The sequence below is a fragment of the Mixophyes fleayi genome, chromosome 10 (assembly GCF_038048845.1).
Source record: "Mixophyes fleayi isolate aMixFle1 chromosome 10, aMixFle1.hap1, whole genome shotgun sequence".
In the NCBI taxonomy this organism is placed as follows: Eukaryota; Metazoa; Chordata; class Amphibia; order Anura; family Limnodynastidae; genus Mixophyes; species Mixophyes fleayi.
This window is the reverse complement of record NC_134411.1, coordinates 75,608,055-75,629,545: the sequence shown is the minus strand read 5'-3', so window position 1 is coordinate 75,629,545 and position 21,491 is coordinate 75,608,055. Positions and strand designations below refer to the sequence as shown.

Sequence of the window (21,491 nt, the reverse complement as noted above, 5' to 3'; positions counted from 1 at the left end):
CACATAGAAAGTCTACCAGCAAGTCTAATTGCCCCTCCTGTGCTTTCAGGCTCAGCAGATGTATTGGTCACTCAGCGATGACAAGGTCTAATTAACATGAGATTACCCGTCTCCAGAGCGGTTCAAAAACACATCCCCTCCACACATATGCTTACTTGGGATTTCCAATTGAAAAGTTACAAAACCCAAACATACCCTCTCAAAAATCAGTACATTTGCAATGATATAAATTGGGGCACTGTGCTAATAATTTAAATATATTTATACAATAAGTTATTTATAAGTGATCCAGCCACAGTTACTACTAAGTATCAGTGTAGACATGCTCTACCATTGCCCATTGCCAGCCACTACTGATGGCATACTGTTGCCACCGGGTTTCAGGACGACTGTCAATCAAAGTCATCTGAAGGTGCACAAACCCTTTAAAATTGTTTGCAATTCAAATCTAAATGTACAAGTGCACCTATTATGTCAAGTAGGTGGCACCTCATACTGAAATGTAAGATGTGTATTAGTAAACTAGCAAAATACTGATTTTTTTTTGGAGCCGTTTGTAGCGCCTGAATCATGCAGCAACTGGTCACAGCATTAACAGATAGTCTGACTTCAGGGGAACCTTCTTCGAAGGGTTTCAATGCAAAAGTTTGTGAAGTCAAATTATTATAATCCTTTATTTTTAAGGCGTCCCAAGGGGACTGCAGCACCGTACAGAGTGTATATAATAAGACAGAACATGGAAAAACAGGGCAATACATTAAAGGCAAAAACAGTAGAGTGACAATGTAGGCACCGAGGACGTAGGAGGGGGACAACCTCTCCCTAAATCCCGAGGCATGGGATGAGGGATAAGGTTGTGCACTTAGCTTACCAAAACTTCAATTGGAAATGAGAAAATTTAGACATGTAGGAAAATCTATTTCTATTACCAAATGACAGTCATCATTTAAGTCACTTATGATCTTGTAATTGTAACTTCATATTTATTGAGGTCACCAGGGGATAGGTTTTCCTTCCCAATCTAGAAAAGTGCCACTCTGCTTGTCACTGAGAGAAGAAATGATCTTCATCATGCCACTGACGCTGTCATCTTTCGTTAGTGGCGCCTGTAATGAAAACCCAGATAAAATACTTGATATTGTAGTTTTATGAGCAATATATAGCTTGTTTTTAAAAATGTTCAGTAAAGCATATTGCAGAATAACTTTTTTAAAGAACTTCATTACTTTAAATATTTAAACGTACCCATAGAAGTAGAAGCTCCTACAGTGCATGCGTTTGGCAAATCTAAAATTGAAATGTTAATATTCATCTTACCCTATCGCTTCCCATGTCGGTCTTCACCCAACCAGGATGTATAGCAATAGATATGATGCCATCGTCTTTGTACCCCTCCGCTTGGCATCTTGTGAGCATGTTTAGAGCAGCCTGCATGACAGATTGGGAACACAAGACAATCAACAGGAAGTGCTACCTACACAAGCATAGTGTTCATGTACAAATGACCATGCCCACCACCTCCAGTGACTTAACCTATTTGGACTTTAATACTGGCCACTGGACTCCCACACATTGTACTTTCACCTTTAAATAAACTCTAAAGTCACTACAAGGGGGTATCCCACAAAAAGTCAATTCTGGTACTCATAGTGCACTGCAGGGATGGAGCTAATGAAGTGCGGAATCCTACCTCTGGCCTAACATAATGATCCGAATATGGGCACATAGGGGCTACACGGAATGAGTTAGACATAAAGAGGAGAGTGTTAAGCAAAAATAACAAGGATTTTTTATTTGTAATTTATATGTATTCTTGTTAGAAAGCTCAAAACAAGCATTATTTACGAAAGGCTATATTTAAGCCAGTTAAATGAAGAAAGACTGACGTTATTATTAATAAACAGGCCATGGCATATACCGAGCGTTCATTGTGCAACGAAGGTTCATATATTGTTGGTGGTGCCCTTGTTTGTTTAGCATATGCTAAAATTGAATGGGTACCTAGAACAATGAATATTTGGCCTGTTCTGTAAAGCAAGGTAAATACCTTGCTTTACAGAACAGGCCAAATATTCATTGTTCTAGGTACCCATTCAATTTTAGTCTGAAAGAATAAATATCATCCATTTGTGCATAAGCTCTTTTATGGCTATTATTTTAATTGAATTTTTAGTGATAGAAAATAAACCCAATGGGTCTGTTGTATTGTAATTGCCCCACCTTATGTTTAATAGGTTAACTGTGGTTCCCAAAGTGTGCGCCGCGGCGCTGTCACAATGGTGCCGCGGGCTGGAAGAGAAACAAAAAAAATAACTTACCAATCCAGCAGTGCCCGGGACCCTGCATCCTCCTCTCTCCTGCCGCATGTCACTGAATGTCGGGCGTGACGTCACACCCGACATTCAGTGACAAGCAGCAGGAGAGAGGAGGATGCTGGGTCCCAAGGAGGATCCTGGGTCCTGGGCGCCGTGGGATTGGTAAGTTTTTTTTTTTTCTCTTCCTGGCCCCGGGATGCAGAGGGGGGAGGGAGTGTGTGTGGAGATGCAGAGGGGGCACGGACTCCAGTGTGTGTGGAGATGCAGAGGCGGCACGGACTCCAGTGTGTGTGGAGATGCAGAGGAGCCATGGACTTGAGTGTGTGTGGAGATGCAGAGTGGGCACAGAGTGTGTGTGAAAATGCAGAAGGGACACAGAGTGTGTGTGGAGATGCAGAGAGGGCACAGACTCGAGTGTGTTAGGAGATGCAGAGGGGGCAGAAACAAATAAACATGGCCAGATACTTTTTTTTTTAGATCTAATATTGTTCTAAATTATAATTAATGAAAATGACTTCACTAGTAAAGCAGCAGATATCTGTGATTGATCACCTACTCATTGTACATTAGGCCTTGCTCTCCTACCTTACTGCAGCGATAAGAAATTACTGGAAAATGAGAGAACAAGCGGGGAACGTCTTCAATAGATCCAAGCAGTGCTGAGATATTGACAATGGCTGAGCTTCCTGGACCTCCTTCCCTTTTCAGCAAAGGTTGAAATGCCTGAAGTGAATGAGTAAAATGGGAATAAATAATAAGAGAATTCATCAAATATTCTCCAACAATGTTTTACAAAATCATCCTTCACCATTTTGATTATAGTCCATCCTGGAACACTTGGAAACTTAGTGATGACTGAGACAGGGTATACTTATTACAAATGTATAGGTTTTCTATCTGGCCATGTCCCGCCATCAACATGATGACCGGGACGTCACCAAGGCAACAGCCGGGATGCTTTCTGTTTAGCATTGCGTCCTGACATTAGGGAGCAACCGGGCGTGTGCGCAAACCTAATTAATTAAAATACTCCTGGGGCTAATTACTGTCCTCTGTATCCCCCGCTATCCTATTGCACAGATTTGGTATTTAAGGGAGGGAGGGCTTAGCCTCCCTGCCAGGTATAGCACTCAGTGAATGACACTATTGCTGACCAGCTTCTCTGTACCTCTAGCTACTGGGCTATCTGTGACCTGATTTTCCTGTTATGACCTTGGCTCGTCTCGTGAACTCTGCTTGTTTTCCTGCGCCCTTTTGAGCTTTGCCTAGGTCTGTCCCCGTTTTTTGCCTGCAGTATTCCGGTTTTTCTACCTTGTGCTGTGGTTATTCTGATAAGCTTTTACTACCATAGAGTTAAGAACTGTAGGCATCTGAGCACCTCCAAATGCATTTAGTTCTAGGGGAAAGGCGGCTGCTAAAGGTGAAGACCTCTACTACTCTGGTTCTAAAAGCTTATTAAATAGTAAAAATAATAAATGCCCTATACTTACCACTGATGTTTCCATCTGTCGTCAGCAGCTTTTAATCCTAAAATGGCTTGCATAGTCCGGCTTGCAAAGTCCAAAAAGAATTTGTAGATCCAAAGTCCCTGCTTGAAATGACCCAAAAGTATTTGTATCCAAAAGTCCCTGCTTGTAATGTCTTCTTTTCTTCTTGAGCAAAAAGCCCCTCTTGTTGCTTGCAGTCTTCTGATTTTCTTGGCCAGGGGGCCCCCCTTGTTGCTTGAAGTCTTCTTGTCTTCAGCCAGGAGGGCCCCATATTTGTAACATCCACGGCAGGACTGCCGCAAACAGCTTCTACTAGGTAGAAGCTCCGATACGAAATGAACTTAGTTCATTGTGCTAGGTCTATTTATAGTATTAGGGGATTTTCGTGGGAAACATGTTGTATCTGGCATGTTTGAAAGCAAACTCTCCTGAGTTTGCTTAATCGCAGCTTCATACATTTGAGACTTGTATAGCTAGAGTGGCAATCAGTCGGGAGTTTGATCTCTATCGATTTTGAAATAGCGATTTTGACAGAAGCACAACTCTGGCGATTTTACATGAAATCTCAGCTTCATACTTCTGCGAGTTTCAACTCTCCCGAGAAAATCGCTGGATTTGCAAAAATCAGACCTTGATACATTTACCCCCAGATGTTAATACTTAGTCGCCTTCCACTGAATTTCAATATTCAATTAAGTCTGAAAAAAATGCTGGTTGTCAGTAAATACATTTTGTAAAACTGCCACCTGATAAAATATTTTCATGGGTTAGAAACCTCAATTTCTTGCCCATTGCATTTGGTCCCAGCACACAAATGAGAAAGAGAAGAGATATTAAACAACGCTCAGATTTTAAAGCAAATTAGCCTTTGTCACGATTATTAACATAGGAAAATGGTTATAATGAAATTACAAGAGCTCTGTTTTAAGGCAGAGTTAGCCAAGATATTTATTTTACCCAGCCATCCACTGTAATATCATCATATATTTACCAACCAATGAAAATGAGGAATTTAGGAGGAACATTAATTAAGGTAACATTAGCCAACAGAACTGTGAAGAATGTTGTCTTGGACTTTACCTGGGTAACTAGCATTGGGCCCACGACGTTTATGTTATAGACGTGAATCATATCCTCGGGGCTCTGTGTCTCCAGGGTATTGGGTGTCAGAATGCCAGCATTGTTGATCAGCAGATCCAGGCGCTGTCCCTTTAAATGTTTCTCCACCTCTTTCACAGAGCTGCTGACACTGGCGGGGTCGGTGGTATCTATAGAGCAGTATCAAGGTAAAGTGTAAGAGCTGGCAAACATCATAATTGTTGCACATATAACATATTGCAGTGATCCTCAATGGAAATATGTGTGGGCACTCTGAAATCATGTCCCACTGTTTACAAATTCATCCCAAACTTTTTGATGTTTTGACACTAAAATAGTTGTGTTTTCAACTGATTCAAGGTTTATTCATTATAAATACTAAGACAAATCTTTCCAGATTCTTGTGACTTTTCACTGGTTATCAAAATATTTCTTTGAAAGTACCAGATTTCTAAGCCATTGGTGGTTTACAACTCTACAATCAGATCCAATCCATTAGGATTTGTGCTGACTCACTTTGGCTTGCAATTATGTTTTCATTTCTTAACTACCCAAGCAAGTTTTATATTGGTTTAGCAACACATAATTATTTACTTTATTTGGCACATTGATCAGAGTATAAGCATACCAATTATGCAGAAGGAGTTATAGGGACAAAAATAGTATTAGAGGTAGTATTTTTTGGTTTTTGTTTATTTTAGATTTTTTAACCACTGGAGACCTTTAGCAGTCAGATAGTCAAGTAGGTCTACCACATTGGTAACTGCAATAGTATTTGTTATTAGATCCATGTCAGAATGGATCTATCAGTAGATATCCATCCAGGCTTCCATACCTGACTGTCAATCTTAAATCTGTTACGCTTTTCCAATAGGGTTGAGCTACTATCCATGCAATACGGAAGAACTACCAGAGATTTTATTTTCCCAGAGAGTAGGCAAGTATACTACATTGTAGAGATAACATTTGCCTTTGGACACAATTTGCATAGGGTCAGAAACAGAACAAAATGGTTCCTGTCCTTGTTGCAGGACCAGGGCTGCCAAGAAGAATTCAGGGCCCGGGTACAACAAATTCATGGGGCCCCCCTCATATTCAAGTAAGCCCCAAAATTTTTTTGCAAAAAATTTGTGTTTATGGTCATACATTCAGGGGCGTGGCTAGCCAAACGGCGGTGCAAAAAGTTTGGGAGGTGTGGTCATGCATTTGGGGGCGTGGCAAACATGCCATTGGGGCGTGGCTAACATAAAAACCACTAGGCTCTCAATACACAGGAGCGTCACATATGTTCAAGCACTCCTGACTTTCAGGACATCTACCACCACAGTGTAGTATACAAACAATGCAGTGTGTACACAAACAGTTCAGTCTTGGCCTACACCTTACATTGGGCACAACATTCACCAAAAATTGGTATTGTCCCTACTAGAATCACAACATTTCACACACTGTGCTGCTCTCTCCTACCTGTTCTTCTCACTTTCTCCACCTGTGGCTTCTGGTTTCTTTAGTTGTGGCTTGTCTGGATCCAGGAATGTTGAAGGACCTATTTTGAAAAAAAATGGCTACATTTAGAAAATTACAGCCAGCCCCGGCCTTAAATCAATAGCACTCACGATTAATAATTAGGCCTTCCTCCAGCCCCAACATTAAAATAATAGTATTCACATTTAATAAATAAACCTATTTCACTTCCTGCAAACAGCCCCAGCAATACCTATTTCCCGCAACCATCACTGCCATTAAATAATTCATAGTCACATTTAATAAATAGACCTCATTCTCCCTAAACTCACCCCAAGATTCAATAGCCCCCAAACCACCCCATCTTAAATTAATAGTCCCTACTATTAAATTGCCTCACCATCACCCTACAAACAAAATAGCGCCCATTAATTAGCTGCCACCTACCTCACACACACTACATTGCAACAAGCCCCCTGTGCCATCACACACACAATACTGTGCCCCTTCATCACAACTACACTGTACCCCCTTATGCTCACACTGCGACCTCCATGCTGCTTTTCCCCCTTCTTTTTTACTTTGTGCCTCTCTCCCACTTTTTTTATTCCTCTGTTCCTCTCTCCCACTTTTTTCCTCCTCTGTTCCTCTCTCCCACTTTTTTTTCCTCCTCTGTTCCTCTCTCCCACTTTTTTTTCCTCCTCTGTTCCTCTCTTCCCAATTTTTTTTTATTCCTCTGTGGCTCTTTCCTTTTTTTCCTCCTCTGTTCCTCTCTCCCACTTTTTTTTCCTCCTCTGTTCCTCTCTCCCACTTTTTTTTCCTCCTCTGTTCCTCTCTCCCACTTTTTTTTATTCCCCTGTGGCTCTCTCCTTTTTTTTCCTCCTCTGTTCCTCTCTCCCACTTTTTTTTTATTCCCCTGTGGCTCTCTCCTTTTTTTCCTCCTCTGTTCCTCTCTCCCACTTTTTTTTTTATTACTCTGTGGCTCTCTCCTTTTTTTCCACCTCTGTTTCTCTGTCCCCTTTCTTTATAGTACTGTCCCTTCCTGTTTTCCTCCCCTTGCCTCTCCGTTTCTTTACTTACCTTTTTTCAACTTCTTTCTTTTCTTTTCTGCTCTTCTGTCTCCTCTTCTGTCTTCTTTCTTCATGCTGGCTGCGGCGCTCCTCACTGACTGACAGGCGTGACTTGATGACGTCACGCCCGGCAGTCAGTGTGAATGGAGGAGAGGAGGGACACGGCGCCGCGCGATCACGTGAGTATTTTTTTTTTTTTTCTTACAGCTCCCAAGAAACCCAAGACCCCCCCCCGCGGGAAAAAAAAAAAATAGTAAAAAAAAAAATAGCGCAACAGAGAAAAATAAAATAAATAAATAAATAAATTTAATTAGCAGCGAGGGCCCAGCCCGGGCCCCCTGGCATGGCCAGGCCCGGGTAAACTGTACCCGCTCCCCCCCCCCTCTCGGCGGCCCTGTGCAGGACCCACTGGCTATCACTGACTGAATCCTACAGAAACCCCCATCTCTAGAGTGATCATCAATCTGCAGTTTAGGACAACTAGATAGATCATCTGAGAAGTCATACTGTGTAAAGGGTTAAATTATTGCATTGGAATAACTTCACCCTCTGCTAGACAGTGTATCTAGCAAATGATTAGCTATAGGACAGAGGTTATATTTGCAAAGTAGATTCTATTTTTATTTGCATTATATAGTCCAAAAAAAAGCCAGTCTAGTGAAAACTGAGCACATATTTTAAATGTAAATCCATATATGAAAAGTGAGAGTGATAGAGCACTATATCCTTACTTATATAATATGAGCTTTCACTGAATGAGTGCTGTATATACCGAAAGCAGATACATAGCTTTTCTGATTAAATACAATCTTATTGTTGATGACATCTGCTAAGTGTGTGAATCATTTTAGGTGCTATATATAACTGTGGAATCACACATTCTGCCTCCAGTTTGTAAAGCAAAAGCTTCCATTTTATGAAGTAAAACATAAAAGCATTTTGTAACAATCAGAACTGAACCATTCTCCACATCTTGATGCACACTTTAGACAGCTCACATTTATTATTAGACCCAGAAAGCACCTGCCACTAGTCGTATGCAGCGGCGTGTTAGTGGATTACATTTGTAGAGTGAATGCCACTCCCAGCACTGTTTGTTTCTACATTGAACATTCCTTTAGGATATCATAAATCCTTTACAGCTGCGGTTGTTGCATTTATTTGTGGTATCCTAGAATCTTTATCTATCAGCGCTAGAATTTGGTGTTATCCTTCTCACCTATTTGTCTGTTTTACCCATTTGTTTATTACTGTGTTTGTCTCCAATTGTAAAGCGCTACGGAATTTGCTGGCGCTATATAAATAAATGATGATGATGATGAATGTGGTCATTGGTAATTCTAGGCTTTTCAGTGGAACCACAGTAAGAGAAAAAAACCACTGTTGTTGTGCAAATAACAAACAGCACAATCACTATATCGATCCTAATAATTAGGTTTTGGGACAGGATGTATATTGTGCAATATTGTATATTAAATATTTAATTTATTTACTACTCTGTATTTCAGGGATTATATTTGTAGAGTGAATGCCACTCCCAGCACTGGATTTTTTTTCTACAAAGAGGTGAGACGGCGCTGCTCGCAAGCTTACAATCTATGGGACCACATTCAGGTCTTCTGGCAGCCAAACGTGACCAATAGTTACAGTTGTCAGATCAACCATTTAAATCTGGCCACATGTAAAATATACAGAATTCAGTGGCTTTCTGTTTTGGAATGATTGGAGACAGGGTTTATTTTGTGCTGATTTTGAGGATTTTTTTTTAAATATTGGGTTATATACCATTGGTCAGTGGCGAATCTAAACAACCATACGTATGTATTGGCCTGGCAATATTGTTCCATCATCCTGAGGCCCCCCCTCTCTGTAGATATATCAAGCAGAGCTAAGACCTCTTGTGAGCATGCACGTTCCATATTACCAGAAGAGGACTCTGCAGAGCAGGGTCATCAGTGGGTGTGTCAGGTGGCAAAGGGGGCCCCGGTGGTGGGAGCAACCTGGTATACCGGGCCCCCTCATCTCCATGCCCCATAACTGCTGCAACCCCTGTACCCACGCAATAGTTACCCTGCAGAAAGCCAAGCCTCATGTGCCGAGCAATTGCAATAAACAGAAAGAACATAATTATTCATACAGCAAGACTATCAACCCAAGTTGTGGAACATAGTTTAAATGTGAAATTTCTGTGCCCCGGAGGCCACCCGTAAAGTGTCCTTATTATAATCTGCCACTGCCGTTGTTCTATTCAGTCATATTTTATTTATTTGTTAAAGAGTCAAGAACATATTATCCTCCACAGAAAAATGAGCAAATTGCCAGCTCACCTAGCTGAATCACTATGACATTTGAATTCTTTTCAGACAAGTTCTTTAGTTCCTGCAAAAGACAAATAAAATTGCATCTATAAATAAATATCAGATACTATCGAACTTTAATGCAAAACAACATAGGACTTTTTGCATATCCAGTTTTCACAATAAGTAAATACACATCAATGGACATTTTCCAATAGTAGATGCTACCGATCATGTGAGCCCACTGCCAGGCAACGCATTGGGGCGCACTATCGTGTTTCACCAGCATGCATCACGGAACATGGGAGAGTACAGCCAGAGCTGCCCACACTGATCATAGAGTGGCATACATGAATAATGGGGTGTCCCAGCACCGTTAACTGACAGCAGCCGCACTGAGGGCAAGGGGGAAAAAATACAAAATGGAAAAACAAGATGTATTGTGTCTGTTTTTACACCGATCAGCCACAACATTAAAACCATTGTAAAGTAAAGTGAATAACATTGATTATCTTCAGGGGCCCCTTCAGAAATATTCATGCCCAGTACGGGCCCCCCGTGTCCCCCCCTCCCCCTGATGAGCACCCCCCCCCTCATGAGCAACAGCAACATATACTTACCTGGGGGCCCGCCGCTGGTCTCCGCTACTGTGTCTTCAACCTGGCTGTCACTGTGACAGCCAGGCACCAGGATGCGATCGAAGGGGTGGAGGAATCATTCCCCCTGCAATCATGTGCTCTGCCCTGTGACAGATCACATGATCGCAGGGGGAATGATTCCTCCACCCCTGCGATCGCATCCTGGTGCCTGGCTGTCACAGTGACAGACACAGTAGCGGAGACCAGCGGCGGGCCCCCAGGTAAGTATATGTTGCGCTGTAGTACCGGGCACCCTGGTGAGCCCGGGCCCGGTACAACAGTACCCCGCGTACCCCCCTGATGGCGGACCTGATTATCTTGTTACAATGGCACCTCTAAAAAGATGGGACATATTAGACAGCAAGTGAGCAGTCAGTTCTTGAAGTGGATGTGTTAGAAGCAGGAAAAATATGCAAGTGTAGGGATCTGAGAGACTTTGACAAGGGCCAAATTGTGATGGCTAGATGACTGGGTCAGAGCATCTCCAAAACAGCAGGTCTTGTGGGGTGTGCCGGTATACAGTGGTTAGTATCTACAAAAGTAGGTAACAGGGTCATGGGCACCTAAGGCTCATTGATGAGCCTGGGGAGCTAAGGCTAGTCCTACAGGTCCAATCCCACAGAAGAGTTGCTATAGCAAAAATTGCTTTGAAAGTTAATGCTGGCTATGATAGAAAGGTATTAGAACACACAGTGCATCGCAGCTTGCTGCGTAGCTGCAGACCGGTCAAAGTTCCCGTGCTGACATCTGTCCATTGCTGAAAGCACCTACAATGGGTATGTGAGCGCCAAAACTGGACCAGGGAGCAGTGGATGATGGAGGGCTGGTCTGATGAATCACGTTTTCTTTTACATCATGTGGACGGCCGGGTGTGTGTGCATCATTTACCTCGGGAAAGGATGGCACCAAGATGCACTATGGGAAGATGGCAAGCTGGCGGAGGCAGTGTGATGCTCTGGGCAATGTTCTGCTGGTAACCCTTGCATACCTGGCATTCACGTTGTTGTTACTTTGACACATAGCACCTACCTAAACATTGTTGCTGACCAAGTACACCCCTTCATGGCAACAGTATTCCCCAGATCTCAATCCATCTGTGGGATGTGTTGAAAAAACAAGTCACAGCCAAGTCCGAGCCATGGAGGCCCCACCTTGCAACTTACAGGACTTAATGGATCTGCTGCCGACGTCTTGGTGCCAGATACCACAGGACACCTTCAGGGGTCTTGTGGAGTCCATGCCTTGACAGGTCAGAACTGTTTTGATGGCACTAGGGGAACCTACACAATATTAGGCAGGTGGTTTTAATGTTGTGGCTGATCGGTGTATACACTGCACTAGATAAATTACTAGGATAAGCATTGTACAGAACAATCATGATTTGTGAACGTTTTTTGTTTTTTTATGTATTAATCACTGGTATTTTTGTATGTACCGTATTTCCCCATGTATAAGACGCACCTTAATTTTGGCCCCGAAATTTAAAAAAAATAAATATTACGGTAGCTGTCAAAAAAGGCAGGGAGAGTGTAATGGTCGGCTGCTCTGATTGTGATCTTGTGATCAGAGCAGCCGGGCAGCACACGCTCCCTGCAATCGCCCCCGCCCCCCGCTGCCACTGTGCCTCTGTCCCCCTCCTCCTGGATCCCCGCTGCCACTCTCTGCCTGTCCCCCGCCTGCTGGATCCCTGCTGCCACTCTGCTTGTCCCTCGCCTGCTGGATCCCCTCCCCCCCGCTGCCACTGTAACGCTGCCCAGCTCCCCCTCGATCCCCCCCGCCACTCTCTGCCTGTCCCCTGCCTGCTGGATCCCTGCTGCCACTCTGCTTGTCCCTCGCCTGCTGGATCCCCTCCCCCCCGCTGCCACTGTAACGCTGCCCAGCTCCCCCTCGATATCCCCCCCTTCCCCCTGCATCCCCGCTACCCCTGTATAAGATGCACCCAGGTTTTAGACCCAAAAATTTGGGGAAAAAGGTGTGTCTTATACATGGGGAAATACGGTACTTTATATGGGTGTGGGTGTTTAGTGTAATATCAGTCCTATTTTCCACTAGCACTTCCACATTTAAGATTTTGGGATTTTTTTCAATTAATTTATTTGTATTCTATTAAATGTGGAATTACTTATAAATCACTACCCTGATATTATTTTTGTACATATATTATATATTAAGGGATATCAACCAACAATGGAATTTACTTGTATTGTCACACTTATTATGTATTGCTGTTATGTCTTGGATAATTAATAAAATGATCCTGTTTTTTATAGTATATTGAGTGTTTGGTTGACTTGATTAGCTGACATTATATATGGTTTAAGAGTAATTGCAGCTAGATGGTGCAATTTCGCAGGTGGGCAAAACCATGTTGCACCGCAGGGTGGGAGGTGACGTCTGACTCAAAAGTGTGTGAACAAATTTAGAATTGGGAAGAAGTAGCTCAACCTTAAGTTGCAGTGTACATATAAAGTTCAACACTATTTGTATGCTGCATGTGAAAGCAACCAGTATTCCCCCTGTATATGAAAAATAATTGCATTTGCACCCCTTGCATTTGGTTTGTCTTAGCTCTAAAACAGGTCCAAAGAGCAATGGCAATATAGATAGAGATCAGCACACACAGAGAAAAGGCGTGGAAACTGAAACTCACAGGACATCAGCAGTCTCTGAGAACTCAAACCACCCCGTCTGGCACCAACAAACAATCCACAATCAAAGTCACATAGGCTGGGTACACACTACAGATTTTTCCAACCAATCTACAACAATTGTACCATTGACTAAAAAAAATTTAAAAAAATTAATGCGTACACACTGTACATGTTTTAAAAGATTTACCCTCAGATCTGTGCTCTTCAACTGTCATAACCTTCGTCTGAAAAGATTGTGACTCTGTAAATTCTTTGGAGATTCCGCTCATGAGTGCATACACACTGAAGGATTGGAAGGACTTCGTTCCAAAGCTGAACGAGATTTATAGTTCTGCTGAACAATCAAATGAAATGACAATTGGTGGTTTGGAATGATCCACGTTCATCACTGGAGCATACACACTAATGAAATATCGGGCCGAACGGTCGTTTATCATTTGATTGACCCAATACTCTGCTGATAACTCTGTAGAGGGTACCCAGCCTTAGATCACATTTCTTTCCTGTTCTGGTGTTTTGTCTGAACAAGTTAACCAATTGACCATGTTTGCATATTTATGCTTTGAGTTGCTGCCTCATGATTGGCTGATTCGATAACAAGCAGGTGTGCCTAATAACTAAGGGGATCATGTAGATTCAGACGTAAGTCCAAGTGGTAAGCTTAAAAAATCACTTTTACAACTGCGCATGCCTACTAGCATAAGTTATGTCTCAGTCTGCTCTCAGGCTAGCTCCACCTGGTGCTCCTCAGCACGTAGAGGGCAGAATGGGGGAGAGAATGAGTGAGCAGGTGTAGGCATAGAATAGAAATGTTGTGGTAACGGTCCTTACGTAATTTACTGAACTTGAAAAAGCCGCAGATGCGCCTCTAGGAGGCTGCTTAGTCCCCGAGTGCTAGATCCGGACAGCTGCTAATGAGGATGGATCTGGTGATGTTAAATAAACAGGATAATTATTAAGAAAAACAATTTAAGTTGATATTTTGTTTTTTGTGGTGTAATAAGATCCCAGCATGCCCAGGCCGCCGTAATGTGTTTTTGGGCATGCCACATGTTTCAGCATCCCTGACACCCAGGGCCCACTAGGACCTGTATTACACCAGGGAATAATGTAAGTTTACTTCAAATAAATGTTTTTTTTTAAACATTGTGTTTGTGTTTTATTATTTTACCCTCTTTATTATTGTGAGGAAACCACCCTTAGCTGGGATGGTGGTTACCCTCCATGCCTGGCCCATCAGTCCTTTCTGCTGGTGTTTTGTACTCCAGGATCCTCCAAGCTAGAATTAATCTATTGACATTCTGTCCTCCTTATACACCTGGCTGTATAAACGTATCAATGTGCGATTTTGCAAATCCAGCAATTTTCTCGGGAGAGTTGAAACTCGCAGATGTATGAAGCTGAGATTTCATGTAAAATCGCCAGAGTTGTGCTTCTGTCAAAATCGATAGAGATCAAACTCCCGACTGTTTGCCACTGCAGCTATACAAGTCTCAAATGTATGAAGCTGCTATTAAGCAAACTCTGGAGAGTTTGCTTTAAAACACGGGAGATACAACACTCTGCTTGCTAGCAGCGAGTTGTATAAACACATCACTGTTACACCGCCTGTCATACAGCTGTCAAAACAGTAAAAAATAGATCAAAGTGTAAAAAAAAATAAAAAAGCGTGGGGTCCACCCTCTATTCAGTCTTAACCCTAGTGCTGCCAGACTACTGCTGGTTCCGTGAAAATCGGGAAAATTTTTTGCGTGGGGTCCCCGCCTATTTTGACGGAACCAGCACTAAGCAAACCAGCTGGGGTTGGTGGCACTATAGCAGGGGGACATGCGGCAGGGGTCCCCCTGCCATAATGACAAACCAACCCCAGGCTGTTCAGTGCTGGGCTGGTTTACCTAGGAAGTGGGGTCTGCAAAAAAAAATGAGCGCCCCCCCTCTATGGACACCTAGCCCAGTGCTGAAAGCACTAGGGCTCTTCCTACACCCCTGGGCGGTGGGTGTAGGGTAATAACGGCAATTATAGTAGAAAAAATAAATGGACGCCATTTTGTTTTGTGTAACTACAAGTCCCAGCCAGCCAGGGTGCCATAAATAGTGTGGGCATGCTGATACTTGTATAACTCCAAGCTCCAGCATACCCATGGCAGCCAGGGCATGTTGGCACTTGGTGAACCACAAGTGCCAACATGCCCTGACACCCAGGGCTGGCTGGGACCTGTAGTTCCACAAAACAAAATGTTTACAAATCCACAACACCTTCGTTAAAACCACTAACACTTATTAAAAATAATAAACCCACAATAATGACAGTAAACACTCTCATTTACAACACATATTTTATTGCAAATAATAAATCCCCAATATACTCACCAATTAAGTTTTCTTCTGTTGTCAGCAGCTTTCAAACCAAAAATGACTGTCACCAATTCCAAAATAAATTTGTAATTCCAAAAGTCCTTGTTTGACCATGTCCAAGATAAATTTGTAATTCCAAAAGTCCTGCTTGTAATGTCTTCTGTTCTTCTGCCCAGGGGGTCCCATTGTTGCTTGCAGTATTCTGTTCTTCAGCCAGGGGGGGGCCCATATTTGTAACATCCCCGAATTTTCTTGCTTGATTAAAGGAAAATAAAAAAAGTGCAGGACCGCCGCAAACAGCTTCTACACAGTAGAAGCTCCGATACGCAATGAGCTTAGCTGATACATTTGAGAAAAACACGCTGAAAAAAATCGGACCTTGATACATTTACCCCCAGATGTCCAACTCCTACCCCTTTCAGCAGGGATCTATCTATGGACACTTTAACTGTTAGACAACCCATCTCTGTTACCTTGAGTATACAATGGAATGGCTTGACTCAATTAGCTCTTTGGCTGGATACACTTAGCAAAAGGGTTACAATATTACATCAGGGAATAACATGACACTTCACAATTTGATACAATAATGTTATTTATGCTATTTCAGCCAGTATAGCACTGTTGATACATTGCACATCATTTGACATAATTAATTCTCAGATTACCTGTTGCATAGATAATACAGGTCTGCAAAAAAAATTTTTTGGACAGCTGTTTTGGTTTAGTTGACTGATTCTTAAGTTTTTTGGTGAGCTGAATCCAAAAATGACAGCCGTTTTGTCCTGGGACGTCAGGTTTTTGAACAAACGGGTGGTCGTCGTTTGAAAAAATATCGTAACGCAAATAATTTATTTACATGAAAAATATTAACTCATTTGCACAGATGACAATAAAATTAACACCACACTCAAGTAGATTGTTTGTGAAATCGTCTATTTTTTAAACTCTAAACTTCATTTTGAGCTTTTTCTCTTGTAGGTGGCTTCCGGAAGATCCCTCTACAACATCCAGCAGTAGGCAGCCATCATTGTAACGCTCCATTTCCCTTGATACCTTCTTTCCATTTCTTTTATATCTTGATGGAAACGTTCTCCCTGCTCTTCACTCACTGCTCTCAAATTTTCAGGAAAATAGTCAAGGTGTGAGTTGAGAAAATGGACTTTTAAACTCATGGAGCAACCAAGCTTGTGGAACGCTTTCAATATTGTTTCCACCATTTCCTTGTAATTTGGGTCCTTTTGGTTTCCCAAAGTTTTTTATGACCACAGTAAAGGCAACCCACGCTTCTTTTTGAGTTGGAGTCATTGAACTGATGAAGTCTTTGTCGAATATGAGTTTTCTAATATCCGAGCCAACAAAAACCCCCTCTTTCAGTTTTGCCTCCATTAATCCTGGAAACTTGGATCCCAAGTACTTGAAGCATTTGCTATCTTTGAAAAGTGCCTTAACAAATTGCTTCATTAATCCTAATTTTATATGGAGTGGTGGTAATAAAACCTTCTCAAGGGGTACCAATGTATCTCTGAGAACATTCTTTCCACCAACAACTAAACTTCTTGGTGGCCAATTTTTTTGCTTCCAGTGATTTTGTCGGTCTCTACTGTCCCATAAACATAGAAAACAAGGGTATTTGGTGTACCCGGCCTGTTGTCCCAGCAGCATACACAATACTTTTAAATCCCCACATACCAACCAGTTTTGGTTTTGATAACCCACTTTCTTGAGTACCAACTCCAAGTTCTCATAAGTCTCCTTCAAGTACACAGAATGAGCAACAGGAATGGACGCATAACGGCCACCATTGTGAAGTAAAACTGCTTTTAAGCTTCTTTCGGAAGAGTCAATGAAAAGTCTCCATTCAGAAGAATCATACTGAATATGGAAGTCATCAACCTCTCTAGCAAGCACATTCAACAATGCAGTGATCACCATCAGGACCAATAAACATGTATTTTCATGTTTTTGGGAGCACTGGCAGTGAAAATAAATTTGTTTTTCCATGTTCAGTTTTTTTCCCCCAAGTATGATGAATTTGAAATTTAGCGATTTCCAGCTACCTGTTTGACCAAGGCACATTTCGATTGTGAAAAAACCTGACGTCCCAGGAAAAAACAGGGGTCATTTTCGAATTCAGCGCACCAAAAAACATAAGAATCAGATAAAATTATGAAAACAGCTTTTTGGTTGCAGACCTATGTAATTAACTTGGGCTTTCAGCTAATTATCTTCACAGTCACTCAGACATTGTTCTGATTACTGGCAGCCCAGATCTATGCCACACCTCATAACAATGGACATTTGAGACAAATGGTAATTACATTCCCTAACACAAGCAAAATGACTGCTGCTGTCCTGTTATTATCACACAATATGGCAATATTCTTTATTTCTAATACAATCAATATTGCAGGTAATAGCAAGGGCAAAATGTACCTAATAACATGAAATGATACACATAATACACTGTTCCTCTGGTGTATATACTTAAACTGGGCCAAGGTACATTAAACCGTGAGAAACGGGTGATGAATAAAAAGTCCTCAGTCCAGTGAGACCCCGTTTTGTCACAATTATGTCACCTATATCCAGTTTGGCAGAACATGGTAAGCCTGGTAAATGAAACTGAATTTACCTGGTCACCCCGCCAGCCCGCCCACACCCAAAAAAATACCATGGGCGCCTTTTCTCTTCACCTTCGGGTCCCCGATCTAAACAGAGCTGGGATCGGAATTGGCGCTTCGGTGCTGTGAAGTGCCGCATGTGCAATGAAGACCCAGAGGCACGTTTTAAAAAAATTATTATTTATATAATGGGCCATTGCTAGGATGTGCTTAATGCCGTGAGTGTATATTCTATTTTTACATTGGCTATTATAAAATGTTGGTTTTGCATTATCATGATGAAATTATCTAAGGTAAGGAAACTGAAAGGTAAACAGAAAAAAATGACAGCCAACAATTTACAGCCCAAGTGAATGACACTCTAGCAGAAGTCAGTAACTAGCACTCTACCAGTAATAGTCACTTGCCTGTAGATAGGAACTAGTACACTGAACTAGGACATTGCTAGTAATCGCCCATTACTCAACGGCAGGAACTAGCATTGTTCCGGTAATTGTCAATTGAACAAACAAGGTTACAGGAATCCTTATATCCCCAACAACACGGTGGCTAAGTGGTTAGCACTTCTGCCTCACAGCACTGGGGTCATGAGTTCAATTCCCGACCAGTTTGTATGTTCCCCCCGTGTTTGCCTGGCTTTCCTCCGGGTGCTCTGGTTTCCGCCCACACTCCAAAAACATACTAGTAGGTTAATCGGCTGCTATCAAATTGACCCTAGTCTCTCCCTCTTTCTGTCTGTGTGTGTGTGTATGTTAGGGAATTTAGAGTGTAAGCTCCAATGGGGCAGGGATTGATGTGAATGAGTTCTCTGTACAGCGCTGCGGAATCGGTGGCACTATATAAATAAATGGTGGTGAGGATGATGATAATTGTTATCCCACTACTTTTTATGTCAAGTGTACCCCACACCTCTTAGAAGGAAAAGATGGCCCTGCCCAAATGAGCTTAGAATCTGTTTCATGTCATTGTTTGTGTCATTATCATCTCAATGTACAAAACTATGTAATATGCTAATGCTTTATGAATAAAAGATAATAATAATAATAATAATAATAATAATAATAATAATAATAACAATTATTATTATTATTGTAAAATAAGGGTTCCAATAAATTCTCACAGCTCTTGATAATGTGGCATAATTTTGTTCATACAACAAAATACATTTACAAATAGTAGCAAATGCACTTGATAAAAGGGAAGGTAAAAAAATAAACATTTTTATAAATTATTTTTTGTTGGTATTCCAATGCCAATTTTAAGAAAAAAAATTAGAATGTACAGTTTGTGATTGTTATTTTCTAATATTTCTCACTCCAAACCACAGCAAACAAGTACACATTGACTTTAATTGTGGAACTTGCACTTGAGAGATACAGTGCAGATTGGTTGCTATGGCTTTGTACAGATTCACTATGAGCAATGCTAGTAAATAGCCTTCTCCATGTATGCACTATTGAAGAAACAAGGGCTGAATCTTTCAGCAGCCCTCTAAGAATTGTGTTTTAGAAAAGGAATATTATATATACTTGACGTAATTCTAAAACAAACACTGAAATGAATCTGTTTATCACATAAACACTTAAAAAGCACTAATAACAATTGTCTGCAGTAGAGCAAAGCAACCTGTTTCACTGAAGCTGTTGTGGAACATTAATTATTTGGCTGGCATGGTATGCTGAGACTTGTAGTTCCCCACCAGCCTCTGAGCTACAGGAAGACTGTAAATAATAGGTCAGTTTGCTAGTTACACAGCAACATTCACACTCAGACTAGCACACATCCAATATATAATGTGTACAGTATGAATTAATACCAGGTGCTGACGTGGATGAAGATGAAATGCAACAGACTTCCTATTATTTTATTATTTTTATTTGTGACATATTATACAAACATCCTTTACTGATACTCATTCCTAACTGAAATACAAAATGCAATGGTTATATGAAATATATAGGCAATAGACATAGACAATTTACATGAATTCAACCTGAAAGACATTTATATGTATGTAGGGTTTATCCATGTTCTAGAAATATATGATTGCTGGTGCTCCCATACAAGGTGTATCACACTATTATATTTTAGCTGTTGCATTCGTTACCTGGCTCCGTGGTGCTTCCGGATCCCTGCATGTAGCAAAGATCTTTTCTGGTGGATTTTGTCTCTTCAGAAACTGCTGCACAAATTCAAATCCTATCCCCCTGTTTGAGCCAGTTACTAGGACGGACATAATCTTGTTGTCAGACATGGCTGCTTTCTGTGATACTCTCCCTCCGCGTCTCCCTGTGACTGTGACTTTTGTGCTCAATGTCTCTTGTTTGCTTTGTGACCTGGTAATTAGCTTTTTTCCATTTGCTACTCTGACCTTGTTAGAATCTAGGACATGCAAACTGGATTTTTTCTAGTGAACAAGAATTAGGGATGTGCACCGGCGACTTTTGAGGTCTCGTGTTTTGTGTTTTGGATCCGGATTTTCGTTATTTTTGAGGTTCGGATTTGTCTCGCAAAACACTTGACGAAAGGTCTCGGTTCGGATTTAAGGTATTGGATTCGGATTTTTTTTGAAAAAAACATAAAAAGTTTAAAAATCAAGTTTTTGGGCTTATTTTCACTCCTAGGCTATTATTAACCTCAATAACATTCAATAACAAGCATTTCCACTAATTTACAGTGTATTCTGAACACCTCACAATATAGTTATTAGTCCAAAACGTTGCAACAAGGTATCTTTCTGGACTGCGTAGAGGAGTGGGTCACCACAATATATATTAAAAACCCTGAACTTTTATGATTCGCACCAATAATTGTACCTGGACTGCGTAGAGGAGTGGGTCACCACAATATATTAAAAACCCTGAACTTTTATGAATCGCACCAATAAATGTACCTGGACTGCGTAGAGGAGTGGGTCACCACAATATCTTAAAAACCCTGAACTTTTATGAATCGCACCAATAAATGTACCTGGACTGCGTAGAGGAGTGGGTCACCACAATATCTTAAAAACCCTGAACTTTTATGAATCGCACCAATAAATGTACCTGGACTGCGTAGAGGAGTGGGTCACCACAATATCTTAAAAACCCTGAACTTTTATGAATCGCACCAATAAATGTACCTGGACTGCGTAGAGGAGTGGGTCACCACAATATATTAAAAACCCTGAACTTTTATGAATCGCACCAATAAATGTACCTGGACTGCGTAGAGGAGTGGGTCACCACAATATCTTAAAAACCCTGAACTTTTATGAATCGCACCAATAAATGTACCTGGACTGCGTAGAGGAGTGGGTCACCACAATATATATAATAAGAAAACCATCAACTTGTTTGATTCGCACCAATAAATGTACCTGGACTGCGTAGAGGAGTGGGTCACCACAATATATTAAAAACCCTGAACTTTTATGAATCGCACCAATAAATGTACCTGGACTGCGTAGAGGAGTGGGCACTGGGCACCACAATAAAATATATAAAAAAC

The 21,491-nt window shown here is 41.4% G+C and overlaps 1 protein-coding gene across 1 annotated transcript; it reads right to left on the bottom strand.

Annotated features, from left to right (window-relative positions):
• Window positions 1–915: 915 nt before the first annotated feature.
• LOC142104292 (C-signal-like) lies at window positions 916–20,355 on the bottom strand. The gene is made up of 6 exons (XM_075188879.1): window positions 20,107–20,355; window positions 9,762–9,813; window positions 4,883–5,070; window positions 2,901–3,038; window positions 1,318–1,428; window positions 916–1,106 (listed from the first exon to the last, which is right to left on the bottom strand). The coding sequence occupies exons 1-6, from the start codon at window positions 20,251–20,253 to the stop codon at window positions 993–995; spliced, it is 750 nt and encodes a 249-aa protein (XP_075044980.1). The 5' UTR covers window positions 20,254–20,355; the 3' UTR covers window positions 916–992.
• Between the last annotated feature and the right edge of the window lie 1,136 nt (window positions 20,356–21,491).